The sequence below is a fragment of the Zonotrichia leucophrys genome, chromosome 4 (assembly GCF_028769735.1).
Source record: "Zonotrichia leucophrys gambelii isolate GWCS_2022_RI chromosome 4, RI_Zleu_2.0, whole genome shotgun sequence".
Classification (NCBI taxonomy): domain Eukaryota; kingdom Metazoa; phylum Chordata; class Aves; order Passeriformes; family Passerellidae; genus Zonotrichia; species Zonotrichia leucophrys.
The window spans coordinates 4,840,614-4,864,930 of NC_088173.1; the positions used below are offsets into that span (position 1 = coordinate 4,840,614).

Below are 24,317 nucleotides of genomic sequence, written 5' to 3' on the forward strand. Positions count from 1 at the left end.
ATTTGTTTTGCCTTGAGGCAAACATTACATTTCTGAACTCTTTACCCTATTTTTATCGTTAAATTTGGTGATATTTTCTAAATGAAATTCCACTGTAAAGAAAAAAAAAAGTGATTGCACAATTTTGAAAACATGGAAATAACACATCAACTTATTTGTGTACCTGTATTTGTGACCATCCAAAACAACCTCTTAGCTTGACACAAGCCTATAGCTAGAGCTTGTTTAGCCTTAGGAACACTGTTCAGTGAAGATGACCTTTATCTAAGCAAGTTCACCTGTGCCTGGCATTAGCATCCCAAACTGTATAATCAAAACTGTGGCAAGCTTCTTCATTTATATCTTGTGTCCCTATTTTTTAGTAAATAAATATCAAATGGTTGTTATGCAGATTATCTCATTACTGTTTGTAAGTATTTAAATTTATAGTAATGAGCACTACTAAAAAGCCAAAGAGTAATAAATCTCTCTTCAGAGATTTGGAATTCAAGAGCATGAACCATTTACATCCCAAACAGCAGGGCAAAAAAAAAAATTTAAAGTTTATTGTCCACCCTCATTTTTATGGATGGCATATTGCAAGGCTCCTTCAAAAAGCCTCATCAGCACTGAATATGTCAAAAAGCCATGATCATACTATAATAATATATATAACAGAAGGCAAACTAGGATTCTGCAGACTATAAATCTGGCACTTCACATTTTTATGAGCAGGATATAGCTGTGCATGGTTTCCTAAGCTTCCCTGTTTTTGTTTTTTTTTAAATGAAAACAGAAACCCAACCCCAAATTCCATCATGAGGCATCCTACTGATGCATGTGTCACCAGAGGGGTGCCACATGATATTTACTGCTTGGACTTCTGTTTCACAAAGGAACAGTAAATGACAAAGGCAGGGCAGCAGCAGAGAAAGAGGGAAGAGGCATGAGTGGGGGGCTCCTCACAGCTTCTTGAGGGAAAGTTGGAGTGGTAAAAATCCTTGAATTCACATCCCAAAGTGCTTTGGCTCTATCCAGTCACCTTGGATGACTTGCCCTTTCTTCGGCTCCTGCCCTTGTCCAATAGCAGTGCCTCAAACTCTCACATCTTCCTCCTGTCACTGTCTCTAGCCCTGGGAACCCCAGCCTGGCTGGCTCTGAGTGCAGCCCCCATGTCAGACCTTGCTCCCATGTGCTGCCTCCCTGTGCAGCCACCTCTTCTCAGTCATTTCTGAGTTGTCAAATCCCCTTTTCCATCAGCCTTCTGACTCTGCATCAGCTTTTCGAGGCAGACAGTGCTCATCTCTCTCCTGCCTCTTTGTCTCTCTTCTTCCTCTTCCCTTCACACTGGCTTCAACCTGTTCTTCATGAGCCCCACAGCCCAGCACCTGTTTCTTTGCTTTATCTTTAGATGCCCTATAGCTGCTCTTGAACACAGGGCAGAGAGCCCAGCAGGCTCATGCTAGAACTCTGACTCAAGTTTTCTCAGAGCACAGGCAGTGTCAATAGTGGGTTCGGGGACTTAGACGCTAAAAGTTGAAGTTTCCAGTAAACACATGGAAACTCAGTTTTCAAAGGTTCACATCCTGCTTTGACCCTCCACAAGAGCTACTTCCCTGCTTGAGGTCAAGTACTTAGGAAACCTTAGGAAGAAGTTGCAAAAGTTTGAAAAAAAGCAAATTCTCTAGCTTTGATTTTCAGAAATTGTCAAACACTTTTAGGCTAAGTGACACTTAGGTCTCTATACAGGTAAATGCAGAACAATTCACAGGCCTCAGGTATCTTGCCACGCAATGCAAACCTTTGCAAAATCATGAACAAATAAAAATGGTCTCCTAATAGAAAATGCAGGACATTCTTATTAACCAGAGTTGCTCTATCTTCTTCCTTTTACGTCTGCTTGTACAATGGAAACATTTGGATGGTAAATGTCATGCACTTGGAGCAGTTACAGCCCCAGATCTCTGTAGGTTATATTGTGTGGACACTTTTTTCCACAGAGTTCTAGAGTGGGCTACAACAGTTATATCTGCTTATCAACACTAAAGCTTCAGGCCCTTTAGCATTACATTTCAAACTGCTTTTCCAAAACCAGTCATCTGAAGAGAAACCTGGGATTGTCCCACCAACATTCTGGGGACTGCCGGCTCTCCTCTGTCCCTGGAGTTCCACAGCAGGTTCTGCTCACTGCTCTGTCAGCAGGACCTTGCTCTCACTTCACGGGGACACAGCTGGATCATGAAATGCTGGCAGTGCCCCCTTCCCGTCCCTTGGCAGCCTGTGCCATTGCAGTGCTCCATGGAGCCCCGCTCACCCCAGGGCTGTGGGACTGAAGGAGCTGAGGCCAGGAGCCCAGGGGCTGCCAGAGGTTTGGGTTAGTGCCCAGCTGGGACTGGCACCTTCCCTCATCCTTCCACAGGACTCGCACAGCACAACGACCCAACCCTATCAAAATGAAGGCATAAACCAAACACAGAAAAATCCCTGAGATTTGTTGAAGTTCCCCACAGACTGGCCATAGCAGACCTCACAACCTGGTGGGATGTTCAGCTATACCAGCAGAGACCAGCAAGCACAAAACAGATATCCACAAAAAACCACTGGACTGTACCGTTGTCGACTCATGCGTGTTATTTTCTATGGCAAGGCAGGGACACGAACCCAGGTTTCCTAAGTTTTACACTGGTGCTTTTCCTGCAAAACCAGTCATTTGTATACTTTTTGCTTCTTGCCTGGCTTGTTCTACACCCTGTTGCACGTATGTGCACAATAGTACCTGTGAACTCAGAAGAAACCTTTGATAGTGAGTGACATTTGCAGGAGCTTTAAGAATGCAATGATTTTGGCATCAGTTCCTTTCCAGGTAAGGATTAATGAACCAATGTGTCAAATACCACCTGATGTTCTTTGTTTGAAAAAGGCCACGTTTCAAAATGGCAGCAGCTTTGAGATATCTTTTCAGAAAGATTGTGCTTTGGTTTGGAAATAGGGAAGCACAGCAAGGATTGCAACACAAAACAGATAAGATTAGATGAAGAGGAAATGTGATATAAGTGGTTTGGATCTACAGAAGGACAAACAAAATTATGTTCATCTCGCACTGTTCATGTTACAGTGCTTGATTTAGAAGACACAAAAGCAGTGCCCCTCATCAGAGCTCAGGCAGAAGCTAAGCCCTCTCTGTGTCTTGGTATTGTGGCTGAAACCACATTTAAACAATGTAGAAAAGCAGTGAAAAGGAAGGTCTGGTTCATCCACCTTGCCTGTCATTCAAAGCTCCTGATGCTGGCCAGAAGGGGGTTCACCCCTTTTGCTTTTCCATGGTTCCAACACCTCTACACCCAGCTGTTTGCAAGGATGCAGAGTGGGTGGTCTGTGGGGCACCAGGGCACACACAAGCCAGTTCAGAGCGCGTATCCTGTGCCAGGATCCCTGGCCGCAGTGCCAGACTCACTGACTGACACAGACAGAGCATGCAGAGAGCATGGAGACCCAGAAACTGGCACCAGTGCCAGAAGGCAAAGGTGAACCTCTGAATATGGGAAAGCAGTGAGCCAGCTTTGAACACAGAATTCCGAAAGAAACTTGCATAGCAGCAGCAACTAGCAAGCTTATCTAATCCTCTTTGCACCAGCCTCAGCTCTGCAAAGGGTTTGTCTGACCCATTTGTGGGTATTCCTGGGGCACAGGACACAGGTAACCTTGTATCCACAATCACTACACAATTACAGCTCCCAAACTGCAGCAGGATCCCTTGCAATTGCTTTGGAGTACAACAGAAAAGAGAACATACACTTGCCTATGTAGGAAAAACATGAAGGTGCACGCCTGAAGATGCTACAAACTTACACCCCAGCTTACAAACCCCCTGTTCGGCCCATGTCTTGTGTACTGGCAGCATGCACTGAGAGTTGAGGTCTTTAACTGATTTTCACTATTGCCAGTATGAAGCTTTATTGAGAAATTAACCTTTTAGGCTTACAGATGGATGGCATTTTCCATAAAATTAAGTTTCTCACACTGCCCATGGGAAAGTAGACCTCACTGTCAGCAATTTTGCCTAAACTTCCTTTGGATAACCTGTAGTTTTTACACAACTTATTTATTTAGGAAAAAAACACCCTGCTGTATCTGTTGGAAAATACAGAGGCCGAGATGCTTCATGCTTCACCTCTTTTATATATGTAGTATATTCTTTAACAGCTTGTCTCTTGTGGCACTCAAGAGTGTATTTCTGGTATACAGAGGGAGAGAAAAAATATGACACAGTGGGCAAAATGATCCCATAAGATCATATCCCTGACACAGAGATAAAAATGGTAACTGACGGTGCTTTAGGAGTTGGAAATCCAGCACTGAGACTGATTTGTGTTGATACCTCTAGTGCACATGCTGTTTATATATATGTACAAATATACAAATATAAATACTATCTTTTCCTTTTTAAAACAAACCAACAACCCAAAACCTCAGTGATCTACAGATGGAAATGCCAGGATTTGACTCAGGTTTCAGTCTACTTGGTAAAGGCCAATGAGATGGACACCACAACCTGCTCTCAGCAGCCCCAGAGCCCAGAGACTAGCAGGATCACTGTTAACACCTCTCAAATCCCTGAGTTTTTTTAAAGGTGCCTCTCTTCCCACTGGCACAGCACCATAAACCCATCTTTGGGAGATGACAGGAATCAAAAAGCCACTGTTGAAACTCCAGATAAGGCTCTAGATAGGGGAGGGGGAATAAGCCCTGAAACCCTTCTGTCAGCAAAATGCTTGCCCTGGGCTTTTCTCATTCTGATGCGAAAGCCAACAGACAAGACCACCAGTGCCTTTGGTTTAGCAACACTTGCTGTATTTACTCAGGGCTTCTGGCAGTTCATCCCACATTCCTCACAGCTGTAGGATTTATACAGTGCCCTGTATATCAACCAGACAGTGTACCTGATAACCTTCCCCCGAGGCAGGTGGCCATGGGAATGGCCAGGAATTTGTGCAGGAATTTGCACAGGAATTTTCTTACTTAGACTCATAAGGTTAGCAAACAGTAAAAAATAAAATTGTTCACCAGTCAGTCTTGCTGCTTACCAAAAGTATAAGCTTGCTGATGACTCCCTGCAGAAATCCAGAGCTTTCCAAGAGAATTAAAGAGTGACCATGGGAAGACACCTTCGCACCACCTCCAGCAAGGACCTGCAAACACCTGTGGTGAATCACAGGTCAGAGAACAGACCTTAAAATATCAGGGAGGGCTCCCAGTTGGCACGGCAGAGAGGGGCAGAGCAGCACAGACGCAGTTGTGTTCAGGAGCTGTCTCAGACCCTTTTCCCACGGATCACACACCATGGAAGGCAGGGCACTGTGCTGACATCCCAGATACCTCTTGCCACCCCTGTGGTGCACAGGAAGGTTTATTCTGCCCACATACAGTCTGACCTGTGACTCACATTGGTAAGCTGAAACTTGGGACTTCAGTATGTGGAAGAAGCATGTAAAAGCCTTTTTGTTTATTGTTGCTCAATACAATTATCCTCTATGAAAATCACATTTTTTCCTTCTCTGCAGGACAACTGTGGCCTGTTTGAGCCCTGCCCAGGTTGAAGCTTGCTCTGGGCCCTGGGGTTGTGCAAGGCTGCTGGGTACATCTGCAGCCACCCTTGGCCTGGGTGCTCAAGGTGAGCAGACAGCTTTGTCAGTAGCATCTACTCATCCCATTTGCTTTGTAAACACTGACTAAGACACCACAAATGGCAGCAACAGCAAGCACGTTCAGATCTCCTTGACCCAGCCAGAGGCACCTCCATGTTCATTGAAAGTCTGCACTCTGTAAGTCAGATAAGTTGTGTCTTTTCCTGCCTGCTTCATGAGGCCAAGAAGCTAAAGGCAGAATCCATCTTCAAGAGGCACAGACTATAGTGCAGTCCCAAAAGTTTGAATGCACTCACCAATTAAGTCTAGGTCTGCTTGCAGCCTTAACTGTGACTATGCTCCTGTGAGCTTCTGGTGCTGTATTAGTGCTACCTTTAATGAAAATGCTAATGACAGTGAATTGCTTCCTGTGAGCGCTAACACTCACATTAGGATGTGGATAGTAGTGTATGAACTCTGGTGAAATTTCAGCATACAGTCAACACAAATTTTACTGCCAGAAACATGGCCTTAAGTCATGGTAATAATGTTAATATTTAATTGAGGTGAGTTGAACGTGCTCTTTTGTTGCAAAAACATCTAGAGGACATGTCCCTGCGTGCATGATCGTGTTTGACTCTATCTTCCCTCCTTGCCTTTCATGCTTTTTTCCCTGCTCCGGCTCTTCCTCCCTCCCCAGCCACAAGAGCTCCCACAGTTGCGCCCTGCATACTGCTCACACCTCATACCCTCTGCTTGTCACCCCAGCACAACTTCCAGTGTTAAAGACCTGTTCGCCACAGTCTCTTCATAATTTCACCCTTACAGGGTCCTGAAATCTTGAACAGAGCTTTCAAACCCTAATAAAGCCCCTCTGTCTCAGCTTTTCTGATCCCATTAGGGGATCAGACAGCGAACTGACCTTTTCCTCCCCTGTCTCCTTCCTCCTCCACCTCTTCCTCCTCTTTTCAAGGATTGCTCATTTGTCATTTTCTCCCTTCCCTTCTCTTCTGAGCCCTGCAAATGCCTCCCCTTCACCCAAGTCCATCACCTTCCTCCTTGGGTTTTGATTCCCCATTTTTCTCTTCTTATTCCTGCTGATTTATGCTGATGACCCATATCACCCTCTTTGTCGTGCTACATCCATTTTAACAATTCTGTTCCTCTTCTGCCCTGATCCTTTTCTTTTCCTCATTAAAAATGACTGTTTATTTGGCATGCACTGTCCAGAGGCTATCTACTGCTGGGTTATTCCTGCACTAAACTACAAGTGGTTCCATTCAGCACCACCCATTAGCCTCCCCCATTATGTCCACTATTCAGCTTTTTTGCAATTTCCATTCTATCAACCCTCATGACCTCTCTTTTGCTTTTAGCCCTTAACTCTATACCAAATGAAATTGCAAAATTCTCCCTACATTTCAATTCTCTTCAATTTTCTTCCCTATAATATCCAGCCCAACCAACACCCCTCGGTTGTTTCTCTTCTGCTAGAAAGGTTGAAACACTGTCTGCTGAAAGCCCAGCCATCACTTCCAGCTGTATGTGGATAAAGCAGAGCCTCTAATACTGCCCCCCTCTCAAGGAATACCCAAAGTCCCTTTTCTCTCCTTTCCACAGTGACCATTACTGCTCTGTTTGCAGGCAGGGCACAATTTTTATCTGGGCAGCCTTTCTTTCAAGGTACAGCTAAGACCTTTTGATGCTTTCTGCATGCATGTCAAGGACATTGGCTATTCTCTCTGCCCTCAAAACTTGAATGCTTCCCTGGAGTCTCACCCTCACATTAGCTCATTAATGGTGATAATCCTTTCTGCTCTTTCATAATTTGATCCACTGTTGATCTACAGTCTTGATCACTGTTTTATCTTCCAAATATTATTTCAAGAGCCATTTTCATAGCTTTGAATGTGCCACTCATCTTCTGTGCTCCTGTTGATCCCCTTTCCGTCTTCTAACAAATAAAATAGAAGGTCCTTACACCCAATACTTGCCTAGGCAGGCAGAGCTGAATAGTATAACCAGGTGTCTTTTGTAGCTTATGAACACCCACTTTATGCTTCTCATCATATGCCCTTCTGTTTTCCTTCATAATTCCTCACTGGTCACGGTTGCAGAGGAACTTTGCTCACCTTTCCTAAACTCCTTCTAAAATCTCTCCCTTGCTGCTGAGATAGCCCAACTGGCATGCTGCTCTGCTCTGTTCCCAGCTGACCCCTCACCACTTCCTTGTGCTCCACCTGCATCCATCCCATCCCATCCCCTGTCTCTCAGCAGCAGCTGTGCTGTGCACAAACCCCACTGGCAGTGGCAGCCCTTCCGCTCCGCCTGCGTGAGCGGCTCCCCGCAGCAGAAACACCCAGGCCAGGAATCCCAGCTCTGTGACACAGCAGTCATAAATGACATCTTCAATGTTACTGGGAACTCAGCTTGCTGAAACTCAGCCTACACCCTGACTTGCGGTGGAGCTGAGTTTCTCTGGTAAAAGACAAAAAGGCAGAAGCAGTACCTCAGTTTTTTCTATGGCACAGCTCCAGCCCATCCATTGGGTACTCAAAAGGCCAAAACATGAAAGCAAACTCTGAGCTACATCACTTGGGGTGCTGCTTTTCCAGAGTAAACCTTCCAATGGCTCTCCCATTGGCAAATGAGAGAGAAAGCCTCTCAGTTGTTAGAGGCTGGTTAAGCTGTTCTCCCTTTGGAAACACATGGAAGTTACTGTTGTCGCATTGTTATTGGTTGAGGATTCTCATGCCTTTGTAATTTCTTTCCATCTCATGGCAAATAAGCCCATCTGTGCTGACTCAGCCTCAGCTTTATGACCTACCTAAGCAAAAGATAATATCCAAACTCTAAGCATATTTTGTAAAATACACTTTAAAAATATCAGAAACCTCTTTCTTCTTTTCATATAAAATCTTACTTGGTATCAGGGCAAATGAAAGCCTGGAAAGGACAAAAATGCCCTCAAGTATCAGGTAGTCAGCTCTGCAGTTACTAAAATGTTGCTTTTCTCTGTTGAGTTTACTGTGTCACCAAAGCCCTACCAGCCATAGCTATACAATGCCTGCATTGTCTCAGCAAGGCTACTGAGATGTTCCTGATCTTGGCAAGAGCTAGGTGTACCCAGAAGCATTTTATTGAAAAAAAATTACTACAGCAGAAAGAAATATTATTTTAGGCCTCATACTGGAAAGATAAAGGTCAGAGTCCTTCCCTCTTACTAAGGGAGCAGACAAAAATATCCTGTTCACGGGATCCATTTTACAAACTTGAAAATTGCACCTAAAAATCCCCTTATGAAACAAATTTCAAAGTGACTACAATATAAGGAAGGATTTGTTGGTTTAAGTCATCAGTAATTTGGAGATTTCAACTTCATGACAAAAGAGGCAACTATATATACCATATACAAGCACGGAGATAGTCTCTTTATACTCTTTATGTTAGATCTGCTTCCTTGCTACAAAGCAAACCTGATCTTTATGTTCACCTTTGTATTTATAATTGATTTTTTTTTTAAACAGGAACAGGATCTGCCCATGTTTCTTCACAAAGAGCACATACTTGCCCCTACTAAATTTCTCAGTAAATCATAGCAATATTCAGGTTCAGGAAACTGCACACAAGTGATCAGGGCCATTTGAATGAAAAAGCCAAGATCACCTTTTTGTTTCACCCAAAAATGTGGTGCCGCCTCTGCTGGAGTTTGTCACCCTAGCAGAGCAGTGGGCCCCATGGTAACACAACAGGTACTCTCACACCACTCCAGGTAACCCCTGGTCCTCTCTAGCTGTCAGATGCTCCCACAGCGTTCACAGACGAGGGTGCAGCATTTCATAGAGTGGTAGCAAAATGAGGGGCTCTGCCATGTGGAGGAGGCCAAGACTCCAAAATGTGGGAAGCTGCAAAAGCAGACCCCAGTGCCAGGGATAGCTTTGCTGAAGCCAGCCAGGTGAGGGCCACGCAAGATCCAGGGTTCAGACCAAACTGACATAGAAACAGTATTCCCTGAAGGCTCGACCATCTCCACTGCCTATATTAAATATTTTTATTACAATGTTTTCAACTTTAAAAAAAAATCTGTTGCATTGAAGGCAGCACGTTCTTTTATTTTCTAAAACTTCAAAGGAAGATTTTGCATCCTCAGCTGCAGCAGGGACACTCAGAAATTATTAGCAACCCTATTTAAATGCCAGTCAGCACCAAATATTTCCCTAACAACACTGAGGGCCTGAGGCCTGTGTCTCAGAAGAGATGAGACCCCAAAAGCACAAGATGGTGCTGGGGCTACGAGGTGAGGTGGGAACAGCCGCCCTCAGCTCTCGGGATGCACAGCTCTGAAACGAGCCCGGAGAACAACCTCCCTCAGGACGGGAATATGCAGGGGAGCGGCGGGAGGGAGAAGGACTGTGCAGGAGGAGTGTTGAATGTGCAGGAGGAGTGTTTGTCTCTTGGTTTATCTCGCAGACAGCGGTCTGTAGGCTTCGAGCCTGCCGGACACCAGCAGCGGCCCATTCCTGGCGTTATCTCCACCTCCTCTCGGAGAGCGCAGCTGCCTCCCGGTTTCCAGCTGTACACCGGGATACCAGGCTCCGCTTAACACCGCGGGCGGCCCCTGCCCCGGCCTGGCAGCACCCAGCGCTCCCCGCAGCGCTCCCCGAGCACCACGGCAGCACCAGGACAGAGTAATTGCAGGCTTGTCCAAATTATCGTTTGCACAGTCTGGGAGACACATCAGGGCACCGATACTCAGCTTGCGTTAGCCTCGGGCGGCTCATTTCAGCCCCGTCTAATGGTGCTCCCGCCTTCTGCCAGGTCAGCTCAGTTGAGCCGATAAAATTTAGTAGGGATTTTGCGACATGTAAGGTCCCAGCCCATCTTTAACCATTAGAATAGATTGGCTTTAGCTCAAGGTTTTATTTCAAGTTCCTGAGAAGAAATGAGCTGCGCAGCCTTTCCTCTAAAAAAACTTTTAAATCTGCTGTTTCTTTTAACATGAACCCTAGTATTTCTCATCTACTCACGCATATCTCAGCGTGAAGAAGATGCCTGATCTCCTGATGGATACATGTATTCTAAATGGTCTTCAGAAACTTTTCACAGATAAGGTCCCATTCTTATGCTAATGTCTATAACAGATTGGCAGACAGCAGACTCAGAGCCCTCTTGTCACCTCCCTGTCACTTGTGCCACGGCTCTCTGGTCTGTACAAATTACAGCATTTTAAGTGCTCAAAAAGAAAAAACAGCCATGAAACGAAACACTACTTCCGAAATTGACTCCAAAGACATTAGGCAAGTCACGCTGTGCTTTATCTTAGACTTGGAGAAACACATATTTTAAATTCAAACTCTCAGATCTGCAAATCACTTCTCAATCTGTCCTTTTTTAATACCTGCCTGTGCCTCTCCCCTGTCATCTTTCTTCAGAATCATCAGAAATCTGTCAATTGGAAAGAGTCACCAAAACTCCACCGAAACCCTCTGCGGTTCTCTCCATTTGCCTTTCCCCCGTAAAAATACTTTAAAATGTATTTTCTGAGTGAACTTCTGGTCGCTTACATTGTCAACCCAATCAGAGAGGAGTGAGTACAATCCAGTTCGCAGCCAAGGACGGAGGAAGCGCGGAGCAAACCGAGCAGCGGCGGTACCTACCTGGAGCCCACCTCAGCGCCCAGCACCATTCGCAGCGGCGGCCGCGGCGTTTTGGGGTAGCGACCTTAATGCATTGTCCTTCCTACCGCGCTGCTGAGTGAGAGTTGAGCAACTCCTTGCACTGCTGCTTGGAGCAACAGCTCTCCCAATCTTAACCCCCTCTCTTGGCTCTTTGCTTCTTTGCTCGTTTGGTTTTTTTTTTTGGTTTTTTTTTCTTTCTTTTTTTTTTTTTTTTTTTTTTAACCAGAGTTTTTGAGGGCTAAAACTTGCAATTAGTACCAGCTAAGCCAAAGCCCCTGCTCGCCCCTGCCCTAAGCCGCACATTCCAGGGCGCTGAGCTGAGCTCTCTGCCGGCACCGCGCAGCTCCGGCACCCCAGACCCGGCTTTCTGCCTGCAAGCTCGATAAGGCTGCGGAGCTCAGCAACACGCACTGAAACTCGGACAGGGGAAAAATTGGTCTCTAATCTCCAGCCTGGGTGGTTTTTATTATCCTCCTCCCCCCCCTCCTCTCTTTCTCTCCACACTCACAGTAGCAAGGTTGTCTCCGGACTACTCCCTGCCTTAAACTCACCAAACCAGATTTTTACTCCCAACACCTTCCCGTAAATCTGAACTGAAATTTTACCCTGCTTGCTGAGTTCTGGCTGGCTGAGGGCCAGCCAGCATTCCTGTTGTTTTAAGAGGGCAGATTAAAAAAAAACCAAACCAAACAAAAAAAAAACCAAAAAACACCAACAGCAAACCCCTCCCCCAACAAACAAAAAGACCCCAACCCAAACGCCAAAAACAAAACCAAAATAACAACAAAAAACAAACAAACTGCCCCCCCCCGCAAAATCAAACCCCCCAAAACCAGAGAAGAAAACCTTGAGAGATGCAAGGGCTTGAAGCAAACTTTTAGAGCAGCTTTACTAAAAATACTGTGGGATGGAGTGATTCGCATTTATCTCTAAAGGGCTAAAGCAGTGAGTTGGGGTTTTTTTGGCAGTGTCAGTCGTGAAAAAATACCCTTCTCAGCCATCTGCCTCCTTCAGGTGGATGGATATTTCAAAAGAAAATAAACCTGTGGTACTCACCTGAAGGACGGCAGCAGGCATCAGCACAGCAGGGAGAAGAGCCTGCACCTTTGCCTGATCGAGTTACCCCAGGGCAGCCGTATCGCTGGTTTGAGAAGTGCCACATTTTACACTTTTCTGACCTAAAGTTACATGTGGTTTCTAGAAAAGGAACAAAAGAGAAACCAGTTTACATAGACAGAAAAACAGCAACCAAGCCTTCTTTTAAACTCCGTGTGATCCCTCTGACCGTTGTCTGGAACGCTTAAAGAAACAATGAAGCAAGACTGTAAACTTTCTTACCCCCTTTTACGTTACCTGTCTGTGCCTGGCTAAGGGCTTTGATGTATTGAAACAAAGCACAAGACCTGTTTATAGTAAACGAAACCAACCAACAGAGAGATCTAATTCAGACTTGTGACTAAACAAACTGGAACAGGAAGCACACAGCAGCAGATTTTTTTTTTAACGTAGTAATTCCTGCTAGCATTGTCATGAAATAGGAAAAAAAATGTTTTTTCTTCTCCCTTCAATCACTTTTGTTCAAATGCAGTTTTTGGTGGTGTTTTTTGTTGTTGTTGTTGTTGTTGTTGGCTTTTTGTTTTTGTTTTTTCTGGAGTGCAAAAGCCCAACCAATCAACCAACCAACCAAAATCCCAAAACAAACAAGCAATGTTCCATCTGTATATGTAAATATTTAACAGAGCAATATTTACCTCTGGTGGTGACCTGGAAATGTTATTCATCTATTTGTTTCCACATGTAGGTCATTTGTGCAACTGATTAGTATCATGACCCTCACCCCAATTAACATCTGTAACTGATGAGTAGACAGAAGATCTTCATCTAGGCTAGTTCAAGTCCCCAACAGTAGAAGTCCTGCAAGTTAAATTTTTAAAGAACAAGTAATATTGGAGCTCAAAAATAGTGAAAGAAATTGATTTCCATAATTCTCTGTAATTAAGAAATATTTTTATTCTTAATTAATTCTTAGCAATTTTAAATTAAGAATTCTTCTTAATTCTTTTAAATTCTAATCTTTTAAAAAGATTTATTCAGAGCTGGGTACCCACTACGCTGCCTTTTTTCGGTGATATTACCTATACTATTTGAAAGCAATTTGTCCTAAACAATTGTAAATCTAATTGTATTCTTTTTCAAGTATAGAAAAATCTCACAGGTTTTACCTAAGCAAATCCCTAAGAGAGTTTTGCTGCAGGTAGAAACCAACCAAACTGCTATAGGTATAATATGTAAAGCTCACAGTCAAACGTTGCAAAGTTCAAGTTAACAGTGTGTTCTCTCCAAACTATTGCAATTCAAAAGTTGATAAAAGCATGTGAGTCCAGTTTTAGTAAATGCATCAAGAATAAACACAAAAAAATTTCTAAAAATCTTTTAGAACTTACCTGCAGTAATGAGCAAATAATCACGGGAAAAATTTTCATTAAATACTTGAATTAAAATGGGAGTTCAGCATTAGCAGCAAATATTATGCAGTTAAATTCTTCAAGAAAAAATAGTCCAGAATAGTAAATAATGAGGGGTTTAGTGGAACAAAAACCTCTCAAGTATTCTTTAGTACTCTTTAAAATCATGACCCATTCACTCAAAGGGAAGTTTTCCCTTAGAATCCTCATCTGATAAGTTTGCCAACAAAGTTCTCAGGCAATCCATCTCAAGCAGAGAGAACCTATGCTCCATTTGCTCCATTTAGAGGAGCAAATTGGCTTTACTGGCAGCAGTTCCTTGCCAACATGTACAGATTACCTCTAAATGAGCATCTCTGTAATGCAATGGCTAGTACAGAAAATGCAAAGACATGTGAGTGCATTGCCCAGTATGTCCAGAACACAGGTACACTACCAAAAGCCATGGTTGCACCACTGTGTAAAGTCAACTATTTTAAGGTGTGCTGCTAAAGGTGTAGCTCTGCCTGTTCTACTGACTGCACATGTTCTTGTGGGCCTTACCTCTGAAAGCCAGTTCATGCCTTTCTGGTGCAGGATGCAAATAGGTTTCCTTGGAAGAACCAAGGATAGGAAAGAGTTTGGATTTCTTCTTAGTTCAGTTCAGCTGCAGGTGAAGTGTGTGACAGCACTAGAGGTGTCTAGTTAGAGCTAATCCCTGGCAGCAGCTCATCCAGCAATTAAAATACTCCTTATTGCTCACCACCTGGGTGAGGAGACACATTCCATGGACCCAGGGGAGATTGCAGGGTACCACATCTCTCTGCATACTCCTGCAGGTGTAGGGATGATTGTGAAACATCTGCTCACAACTTTTTAATGGACTTCCAGACTTTGGTGAGGAAAGCAATTTTTACATTTCTCATCTGCCAACAAAACAATAGTGCAAAACCTCTACTATTTATTGCTTGTGCTTTACTCTGGTTCACAGATTCCAGATCAAATAACAGGTAATGGTGCCAGGTTGTTCCCTAAGTGCACTTTCTCAGCACAAAGGAGAGGAGCAATTCAGGAAAGTCTCTTCTTGACCACCAAATGCTGAATGTATCACAAGCTGAGATAGGACAAAAGCAACCTCAACAATCAATCAGTTGTAGGAATTGTTGCCATTGAGGTTTTAGGTAACCTAAAATTAAACATTAGATCTAAGTGATAGAATTACAATCTGAGACATTTTTGACACAAGGATTATTTTTTCCCTTTTATCCCAGTTGTCCAGCTGACGAAGTGTTGTGAGGGCTTGTGAGCTCCTTACATATGAAGGAAGGGGTGACCCACATGCAATTTGCTGCAGCACTCTCCAGTCTGTGCGTTAAAATGAAAGAGCAGTCACAACCCTCCAACATGGAGAAGAAATTTCCTGTTTCTCTGCCAAGCCATGGCAGGGTTTCTGACCAAAAGAAAGAATTTAATGAGACCATAGCAAAGCAAATTAAGCTAAGTGCAGCATGATTAGGCTGTGAACACTAATCTTTAAAGGCAATAGTATTTGATTAAGAAAGGTGTCCTCCAAAACTGATCTTAAAATTGCAATAAAAAATGTCAGGAGGTTTGCAGTGTGTTTCTGGAGGGCTGTGTCTCCTGAACTGTAATTTTTCCTTCTGAATATGGCTTACTATATTATCAGTTTTGTGAAATACCTATTGTAGAGTTTGTCACTCCTGCCCAATAGCTGACTTCACTGCAGCAAGAAAACTGCATGTTGCAAGTTTGGTGACTGCATTTCATTAGGGAGATTATGGCAAAATGTTTTTTTCACCCTCTCTCTAATTGGGAAACTATGAATAAGTGAAAGTATATCATTCAAGAATGAATTTCTAATTATCAGAAAAGTAATTGGAGAAGTAGAACACCTGCTACTTTTGTCAAAAATTAAAAAGCCTCTACCTTCAACTCTAAATTTTGTTTAAGTTTTCTAACACAGAATGTTTCATACTATAGGTTAAACATTTGAATATAATTTAGTAATCAAAGAGTCTGTAAATAAGTCTGCAATCACACAGCATTTGATTTTTTTCCCAGTTAAAGCTGAAGTTTGCAGAGTAAGCATTTCTGATAGTGGTCTGTGAAATCATGTCCCTTCCTAGGATCTCAATATGCTTAGTCTGTAACACGGCATCTTCTTCTTCAGAAAGATCTTGTTTGTGATACTTCCATGAAGTTTGTGACAGAGGTCACTGTGGCCCCCCGTCATCTCTTCCCAGCCTGCAGCTCTTGCTTTCCTGCTTGGTTTGAGCATCCTGACCCTCTCAGAAGCTGCTTCATCTACACACATTTCAGATTCAGGCTTTCATTTAAACTCATCATTTCTCAGCCCTTCTTATTCATGTTTCCATCTCAGCACTTTGCCTCTGTCTTTCCACAGCTTCAGCAGCACCAGCCAGAGTCATGGTAATATTTGCTTTTCTACAAGTAACTTCATGTGTTCTTCCATGCTGTCTTCACACCAAATACAATCCCCCCAAAAAGAAGGGGGTAAAGCCACTGCTGTCCTTTCTTTGAGTCACTCCTAAAGGCTATCTGTTGTGACAGCAGTGAGGCTCCCAGTGTTGTGTTTTGGGATGGGGCTGACAAGGCTGGAGGTGTGTTCTCACCGGGCCCTGGCAGAAGCTCTGTTGCCTGCCTGGCTGTGCTGAAGCTGCTGACTTCTCTTTGCCCTTCATCTCACTGCAATAACTCTCCTCCACCTCCAGGCCCTGGGTCTCTGTGCAGCCATTTACACCTGTGGGAGCCAGGCACAAAGCAGTGGGTTGGAATCTGCCCTGTGCAGGAGCCCCCAGCAGCAGAGGAGCAGCTGCTGCCCTTGGCCCAGGGCCTGTGAGCTGCCAGGGGCTCTGTCCCCATCAGCCCAGGCTGGGGGTACAATGTGTCACAGCTCCAGCTGCTTCTCTTTGATGTAAGCCCTTTAGCTGGGGCAGCTGGCAGGTTGGTATATATGCCACGTGCTCCTGCTGCAAATTGTTTGGGTAGCAAACAGCCTTTGGGGGGTTCTGGCCAGAGGGACACATTGGGGTGGTTTTGTTCAGGGGTGTCTGCATGATGCACCATGGCTGTATGCAAACACGCCCTTACATAACCCTCCAACCAAACCCACAACTCAGAGCAACAATGCAACAAGCTGTTGCTCTTCTTCCCTCTTGGTTTTATTAAAGCTTTGGAGGGAATAGAGCTCCACACTTTTACAGAACCACAACCACCTCCAGCACAAAAATAATATAGTCATTTCCATTGTTATTATGCTGAGCTCTCTCACACATACAAAGTGGTTTTCCAGTCCTCATAATAAAATGAGGACCTGAAAAAGCAAGGGCAAACCACTCTGAACGTAGTATTACCCTTCTCTGACAGTTTTGCAGCTCAGAAGAGTAGATAGTTTGCACAGGTTATCTTCTTCTTTGCATATTATTGAGAATTCACAGCTGAAAACTTGGGTGCTCTCCTCACAGCAAACACACTTTAGCTCAAAACTGGAAGCCATTGCTGGTGAAATCAGAAGCTGGGTCAAATCACAAGGCTCTGTGGTCAGATTTAACCCTGGCTGGGAGTCACACTGTTCTGGTCCGGTATTTACTCTGCAGTCACTTCTTTTGGAAGGGAAGTGAAACAGGCAAAGTGCAGCAGAAGCAGTTCAGCAGGAAATTATCGTTATGTACTGAAGCAAGACCTAAGAACAGAACAAAAGTCAAGCCAAGAATTCAGCTATTTATTAATCCTTTTTAAAAGGGGGAGGAGAGGAAAGACATGGCCTAAATTTACTTCTCTGTCTCTCAGCACACATAAGCAGCAAGGTCTGAGAGGCCACCATGACAACCTCAGATATCACTGTGGTGCATGTAGACATCTGTGTGCTCGTCTGGGTGTGAGCTTGAGCAGAGATCAGGGGAACAACCAGGAAGGTTTGTGACTGTGGGAGGGAGGGAGGGAGGGAGGGAGGGAGGGAGTGTTCACACACATCCTGTAATAGCCATGGGTGGTTACCAAAAAAAAGGACTCAGATGACTCAGGGACTTGAAAATAATGGTGAGAGCCGAACGCCTTCCACACTCCAATGGACAGAAGTGCTCCAGCAGGATACAGGAGTCCCACAGGCTGTGGGACTATAATGCACAAAAGGAAGCCATCAAACAGGAAGGTTGCTCAGATACACAAGCCTTATGTCAATAAACACTGATATTCTTTTCAATTTAAATAGCCAGGTAAAATTATTTTTTTTAAATTAGCAATTTGCAACAAAGTCAGGAATTTTCTGGATGCAGGAGAAATCAGATAATCATGAAATACTTTATTTCAGCAACAGATGATGCTAAATCAGAAGGCTCCTCCACAGGCTTTCGGTAGGACTGTTCATCTGCACTGCTGTAACCTGTCACTTTTCTTCTCTCTTCTGTGCATTGGCTTGGAGATTCTGAGCCCTCAATTATCTTCAGTCTACCCACCCATGAGTAATCAAGGCCCTATAGAATGTTTTGGGTTGGAAAGAGCCTTAAAGACCATCTTCAATTCCAAACCCCTGTCACAGGCAGGGACACCCTTCCCTAGATACACCAGGGTGCTCCAGGGATGAGTCATCCACAACTTCTCTGGGCAACTTGCTCCAGTGTCCCAACACCCTCACTGTGAGGAATTTCTTCATAAAATCTAGTAGAAATGTATCCTCTTTCAGTTTAAAACTCTTTCTAAAACCTTTGAACACTTTTAAGTAACACTTTTTGTAAAAATATTCAGTTTTCATGTTCTTGACCATCTAACCCTGGGAGAACATATGCCCAAAGACAAATTTCAGCAGAAAATTATGGCTACCTTTACATTTGCCTCGACTCCCATCAATGTTCTGGGTCACGACTCAAATTTGGAGATTGTTTTTGTTTCTAATACCCACTCTGGTACAGGAGCTCCTTCAATACTGGGTGACAGGTGTCAGAAACCAACCTCCATGAGATCAAACTAATTTTTGAAATGATTCCTTAAAATATTCCCATGGCGCCATGATAGGGCAAAATGAATAGTAAGATTGAGCCCTTGATCACCTTTGATTGTTTTTTCATTCCAGGCTTTGGGCAGCTGCTGCCTTCTTCCACTGCTGAGTAAACCTCAAACACCAAGTGCCATCATCCAGTTCCATGGCTCTTACCCTCCAAAAATTACACAATAATTAATAATTGGTGATGCACAAGGAAAAAAGAGAATGCAGACTAAGAAAGATAAGCATTAGCAATGGAGGGACAAGGAGCAATTAAACATGACAAAAAGTCCACACATCTATCTGGGAAATAGGAACAGAAATCTTTGTGACAGGAAAGTAGTTGAGGCCACAATATTTTTTCTTTTCTCTCTTTTTTTAAATCTTTTTTTTTTTTAAGAGAAAGACAAATCATGCAGAAACCCCACATCATGTTGAAAAACTAATTGAACTGTAAGCCATTATAAGAGTTTTGTACTTAGTCTCAATAGGTGTAGTCTCAAAACTGGATAGAGGAAATCTAAAACCATTCTGCTTGCCTGTCTAGTCTGCTTGAAACCTAGAGAGAGTGGCCAGCTCAGGCAGGAACACTCTGAGCAGCGCTGAAGTCCAGTTTTGAAAATTTCTATGAAAATAATTTCATAACTGATCATCTTATAACAGCAGCACAATGTGTCTTGCTGCAATATTTGGAGAAGATGCCTACACTTACCAGCCCCTTCAGATTCATAGCAGCAAGATGAACAGTATAACACGGTTTTGAGGTGTTATACAGAAAGCATATTTACCAGCTTAATTTCCTTACTAGCAGTGTCTTGCAGTTAGGTAACAATGAACTTTTGTATGTTTCTGTTTCTTCCTTTTTTTCAATATTTCACAGCATCTTTTCAGCTTAACTTGAGAGTTCAAACAAGTCGATTCTAGAGAGCAAGTAAATCCTCCCCAGCTGAAAATTAATTTCAAATGTAGTGTAAAGATAAAATTCATCCAGCCTATGTGAAAAGTGCAGACTGTATATGCTTGAATGAAAGATATGGCACATTAAAATTCATGCTTTATTTTAGTCTTAGTTGCAACATTCTAAGTAATTCAGTGTTCTTTAAAAAATTAATCTAAAAGCAAATGTTTAGCACTGCATACATCAATTCATGAATAAGAACAAGATCAAAATAAAACTATGAGTTCTGATTATACATAACAAGGCAAGCGGAAGAATTTGGAACACAGTCACAAAGAGGGGCACAGATACAGTTAATTTCACTTTTAAATAAGTAGGACTTTTAAAGGTACATTTATATTTTTTGAGTATAACTCACAACAAAAAAGGCAATTCTTGCTGTTTCATCTTTTTAGTCCAGGTGTGCTCTACCTCAAGGAATATCTCTTGACACAGTGTATTCAGATGAAAAGTTCTGCAGAGAAAAACATGGGATGTGATACACATTTGGCAGCATTTGGCATAACAGGATCCTGATCCGTGACCAAGTCCATCCACATCTACAGTAAGATAAACTATATTAGTGACCATAATAAACATTAGCTCTTCTGTAGGTGTTCCCATTAGGGACTCTGATGAGATATCTGGCAGGTTAATTAATGGGATTCACCAGAAGAAAAACTAATGGCTTAGTCTAGTCTTAGTAAGTGAAGATCAAATAAATCTGTGCACCCTCAAATACTCTCTTAACAACAGCAGTAAGAAGCAAAAGTTGCCACAGAGCTGATGACTTACACTGACGAGCTGGAAGCCAGCCACCCTCTGTGCCATGTAATGGGGCTCTGCCATCCCTGTCAGACTGCTCCTACAAAATTAGAGAGATTATATGAATTTTATAGGCCTTAATTGTGGGGTGTTTATTTTAATTCTATTAGCTTAGTAATTAGTGGTTTGCTAATAATAACCTTGACACAGCCAAAATATCTGCTGGTATTGTTTTAAGCAGGGGTGATGGAGAGGAATGGCACAGAGTCAGGAGCACCTTCCCTCTAGCCAGTGCTGATATAACGAGGTTTTAGCAGCACTTCCTACTACAATGGACAAAGCCCTTCCCTTCCCTTCCCTTCCCTTCCCTTCCCTTCCCTTCCCTCTCCACGGCAGCTTTTCCTAAAATTCACCAGTTTAAACTGCAGGTAGAAAAAAAATCATAGATTCTACCCAGTGTGCAGGAGCATGTGGAGAAATCTAGAAGCATGCTTTGAGCATCTGAGAAACATTTCAAACAGAAGCCACACAAAATCCTAGAGTGCTCTGACCCTATTCTCTCCTATCCACTTTGTTAGTACAAGCTGAAGCTGAGCTGACAAAGAAATCCTATATGCACTCTCAAAATGTTGTTCTGGTCAGAGCCATCTCACTCAGCATAAACAGCCCCTGAGCCGCCAGGGAGGTGCTACTGAGGGCAGCAGGGAGGAAATGCTCAGTTATCAAGGAATGGTCACCACCTGGGAACAAACCTGTTCATGCCCACAAGCTACTGCAGTGGCATCAGTTTCAGGCCATCACACTTTCATTCACATTATCATCATGAAAAGGTTCACCAGGTGAACTAATTTTCCCCTTTCAAGGTGAGTATCTTTACTGAAAATTGAAATTTTCATTGACTTGTGTGCTGTTGTTCCTAGTTTTCTTGTGGAAGATAGAAGAGCAATGATGAAAATGACTCTGCAAAAATCTAAATCTCTGAGATATGGTGTCTCCTTCCTTCTCTAATATAAACCTGTTTCAACAGAAACAGGTAAGAAAATAGTAATTTTACTATATATCATTGGACTGAATTCTAAAAAAGTTCATTGGGCTGAAGTCTCTAAACTAACAAGACAGCAGGACATCCCCTGCAACTGGGGCTCCATTTCCTGATCCATACATTACAGATGTCACAAAAAGCATAATTTGGAGCAGAGAGCCTGCCATTAGCAGCTAGCATCATAGTACAATTGTGGTAATAATTGGAAGAAAATAAACAAATATTTATAAAAATATTTCATGGCAGGAGAGTTTTGCATACCTATCAATGAACTCTCCTTGCAGATGGAAGGATGTTTTTTCCTGGCTGTTAGCTGCAGCCCTGCAAAGAGCTGACTGCTAGAAAAACAAGCTGGGGGACTTTTGGCTTTGTGTTGTCCCAGAGTCACAGTGCTGGAAGAGACTTTGAGAGGTCATCCTGTGCATCCCCCTTCCTTAAGGGATGAACAGTAATTCCCACAGTTTCTGACATACTTTGCCATTAACCATCACTGTTAATTATGAACCTGGAGACGATGTTGTGCCCACAGAGCTTGCAGTGGGGACTGTACTTGCAGGGCGGATGCATGAGATAGCAAACAAAAAAGATCCAGCTTTCTGCTCCTTACCTGTGATGGCTTAAAGGATCAAAGAAATCCAGAGGAGAAGGGAAAAAAACCAATAATTTACACTAGCAAACGATCAGGATTCTTAACACAAAGGTGCTTTTTGAGGTTTGGGTTTCTTTTAATTAGGATCATACTTTGTAATAGTGATCATGAGAGCTATGCATGACACTTCCTAGCAAAATGACTCAAATTCCTGCACGAATTTTTGCAGTATGCAGTGCTTTCAAGCATAATGGTCTTAGATCCACAAATTTGCAGCTTGTAAACTATTGAGACTATAGCAGAGAGATTCAGAACACCAGAAAGAAAACTCAAGTGCCATCATTTCAGCTGCTGTTTAAGCAAAATGCTATAACCACTGTGTGTGTGATGGATTCAAGCAGAAGACTTTGCCATGTCCATCAGTGCAAGGTAGGAGCAAATCAAGAGGTGTTTTGAACAGTCCAAGGAGCTGACTATGTAAGGGGAAAAATAATGAACAAATGTGCTAGACAGGATGGCAAATGGCTGAAGAAAGATCCTTTGCAGAGGCAGAAGGCCTAGAGGGTAAGGAGAGGAAAGGAAGGAAGGTCAAGTGACTTATTCAGCTTCTTCTGCTGCTTTGGATAAGAAAAATATTTTCTTCACACCAAGTCAGCAAAAGCATTTCCTGACATCTTGATCTCTTTGCTGCTGTTTCTTTTTTCAGTGAAAGCCGCTTTCTAAAAGGCATTGAAAAATGTGGGTGCCGGTCAAAGGAATGTATTCAACTGTCTCCAGGCTTAATGCTGGCTCTGCTGCCAGAACACCCAAGCACTTTCCATCATGCTCCTGTGCCAAGGGTGAGCTTCACTTAGGCAAAGCGCACTGTGCAGAGCAGGTGGAGGGTTCAGGGAATGGAGCAGCATGAGCCAGCAGCCAAGCAGAACCTGGGAGGGCTGGCATCAGGAACTCTGATGTGTACAAAGCCAGGTGTGGGTGCCTGATTTAAACCAATCCCTTAGACAATTTTCTTCAAGCATTCAAGCCTGTAGAGTGCTTTTGGGTTTTCCTCCTTTCCTGCAGGCGAGTCTGTAGCTGGGTACAGTTCAGGGTTATGCTCTCGTCTCCGTTCAGCTGCTGTGAACCCACTGAGTTTTAAACTCATTAGTGCTGTGTGGAACAGCAGTGAAAATATTTCTCCAAGTAAATCAAGCGGCAAAGGGAACCTGAGGCAGGATTTGCCTCTGCTTTTTCTGAAATGTAAAAGGTAAATGGGGACTTCCCTCTGCACTCAGGTAGAGCTGGTTTTACTTTCATGGGATGAGTTGTTAATAATTTCAAATCTTTCCTATTTATGTCTTTTCATATTCTTTTAGTGAGAACAGGTGAAGTTCTGCAGAGCAACTGCCTAAACTGCAAAAATCTGTTTGCATGATTTGCAGAACTCTAGGAAAACAAGCTTGAGTATAAACTGTAAATATTTTGTATAAATGTAAACTGCTCCACTCACCAGCAGGATCCGGGCCCAGGATTCCCCCTGCTCCCAAGCCTGGACGAGGACAGCAGGAGGGAAGGGGCGGTGGGTCCGGTTGGGAGCAGCGGGGCCATGCGGCAGCAGGAGCGGAGCGCAGCGCAGGATGCCGGGCCGGGAGCGCTGCCCCAGGGCCACTGTGCCGCCCTCCTCAGCGGGGACTCTGGCAATGGCCAGTGCCAGGGCACCTTCCAGAACCTGCGGTGCAGCCACGGTCCCTGCACGCCCCGGACAGAGCAGCATTTCTTGCCCGGATTGCTCAGTTGTGAGCGTCCCTATCGCCTCCCCCTCGCAACCATTGCTGCAATTCTGTCCCGTTGGGACACTCCAAACAGACAAATTATTGCGAGCACACCAAGTGCCCTGGACGACCCGAGTGAACTCATCACAGCAGACTTGTGTTTTGTTTTGCAGGGTGCAGAGCAGTCCCTCCAAGGCTGGACAGCAAGCGGCAGCTGCGGCAGCTCTCCCTCTGACACCGAAGCGCTTACACACACCCAGCCGGACAAACGGACCGGGCTGATCCTGAACTTGGAGTGACCCTGGGTCAACGGCACCGTCGCACTTTGTGTTACAAGGAAATGCCATGCAGCAGCACCCCCTGACCTGCTGGTTTAGGGAGATGGCCCTCAATGAAAATCTCGAATGAAAAAACAGCTTCCACCAAGTCTCTCCATTATGTGCTCGTTGTTTTTATGCTCTCAAACTAGTTTTCCCCCTTACTTTTTC

The 24,317-nt window shown here is 43.7% G+C and overlaps 2 protein-coding genes across 4 annotated transcripts in view; both read right to left on the reverse strand.

Annotated features, from left to right (window-relative positions):
• Positions 1-12,432, reverse strand: part of RBM47 (RNA binding motif protein 47) — a 73,272-nt gene extending 60,840 nt beyond the window's left edge. For 2 of the 3 annotated variants that reach the window (XM_064712179.1, XM_064712178.1), the window contains exon 1: positions 11,261-11,858. In XM_064712179.1, the coding sequence (XP_064568249.1) occupies positions 11,261-11,289 (29 nt within the window). In that variant the 5' untranslated portion in view covers positions 11,290-11,858. Of the gene's footprint in view, positions 1-11,260; positions 11,859-12,337 lie in introns of those variants that run through there. The other variant, XM_064712180.1, reaches the window with a different exon arrangement.
• Positions 12,433-17,181: 4,749 nt separating this feature from the next.
• LOC135447220 (uncharacterized) lies at positions 17,182-24,176 on the reverse strand. Its single transcript, XM_064712136.1, has 5 exons — positions 23,568-24,176; positions 20,478-20,547; positions 20,062-20,242; positions 18,813-18,917; positions 17,182-17,449 (listed from the first exon to the last, which is right to left on the reverse strand). Exons 1-4 carry the CDS (start codon positions 24,174-24,176, stop codon positions 18,827-18,829), a joined length of 951 nt encoding a protein of 316 aa, XP_064568206.1. The 3' UTR covers positions 17,182-17,449; positions 18,813-18,826.
• Between the last annotated feature and the right edge of the window lie 141 nt (positions 24,177-24,317).

Coding starts and splice junctions, on each gene's coding strand:
- LOC135447220 (XM_064712136.1), bottom strand. CDS start 24,176: ATGGCATTTCCTTGTAACACAAAGTGCGACGGTGCCGTTGACCCAGGG. Junction 20,548..23,567: donor CCTGGGCCCGGATCCTGCTG/GTGAGTGGAGCA, acceptor CTAATTTTGTAG/GAGCAGTCTGACAGGGATGG. Junction 18,918..20,061: donor CAAGAATTGCCTTTTTTGTT/GTGAGTTATACT, acceptor TAATTTTTGGAG/GGTAAGAGCCATGGAACTGG.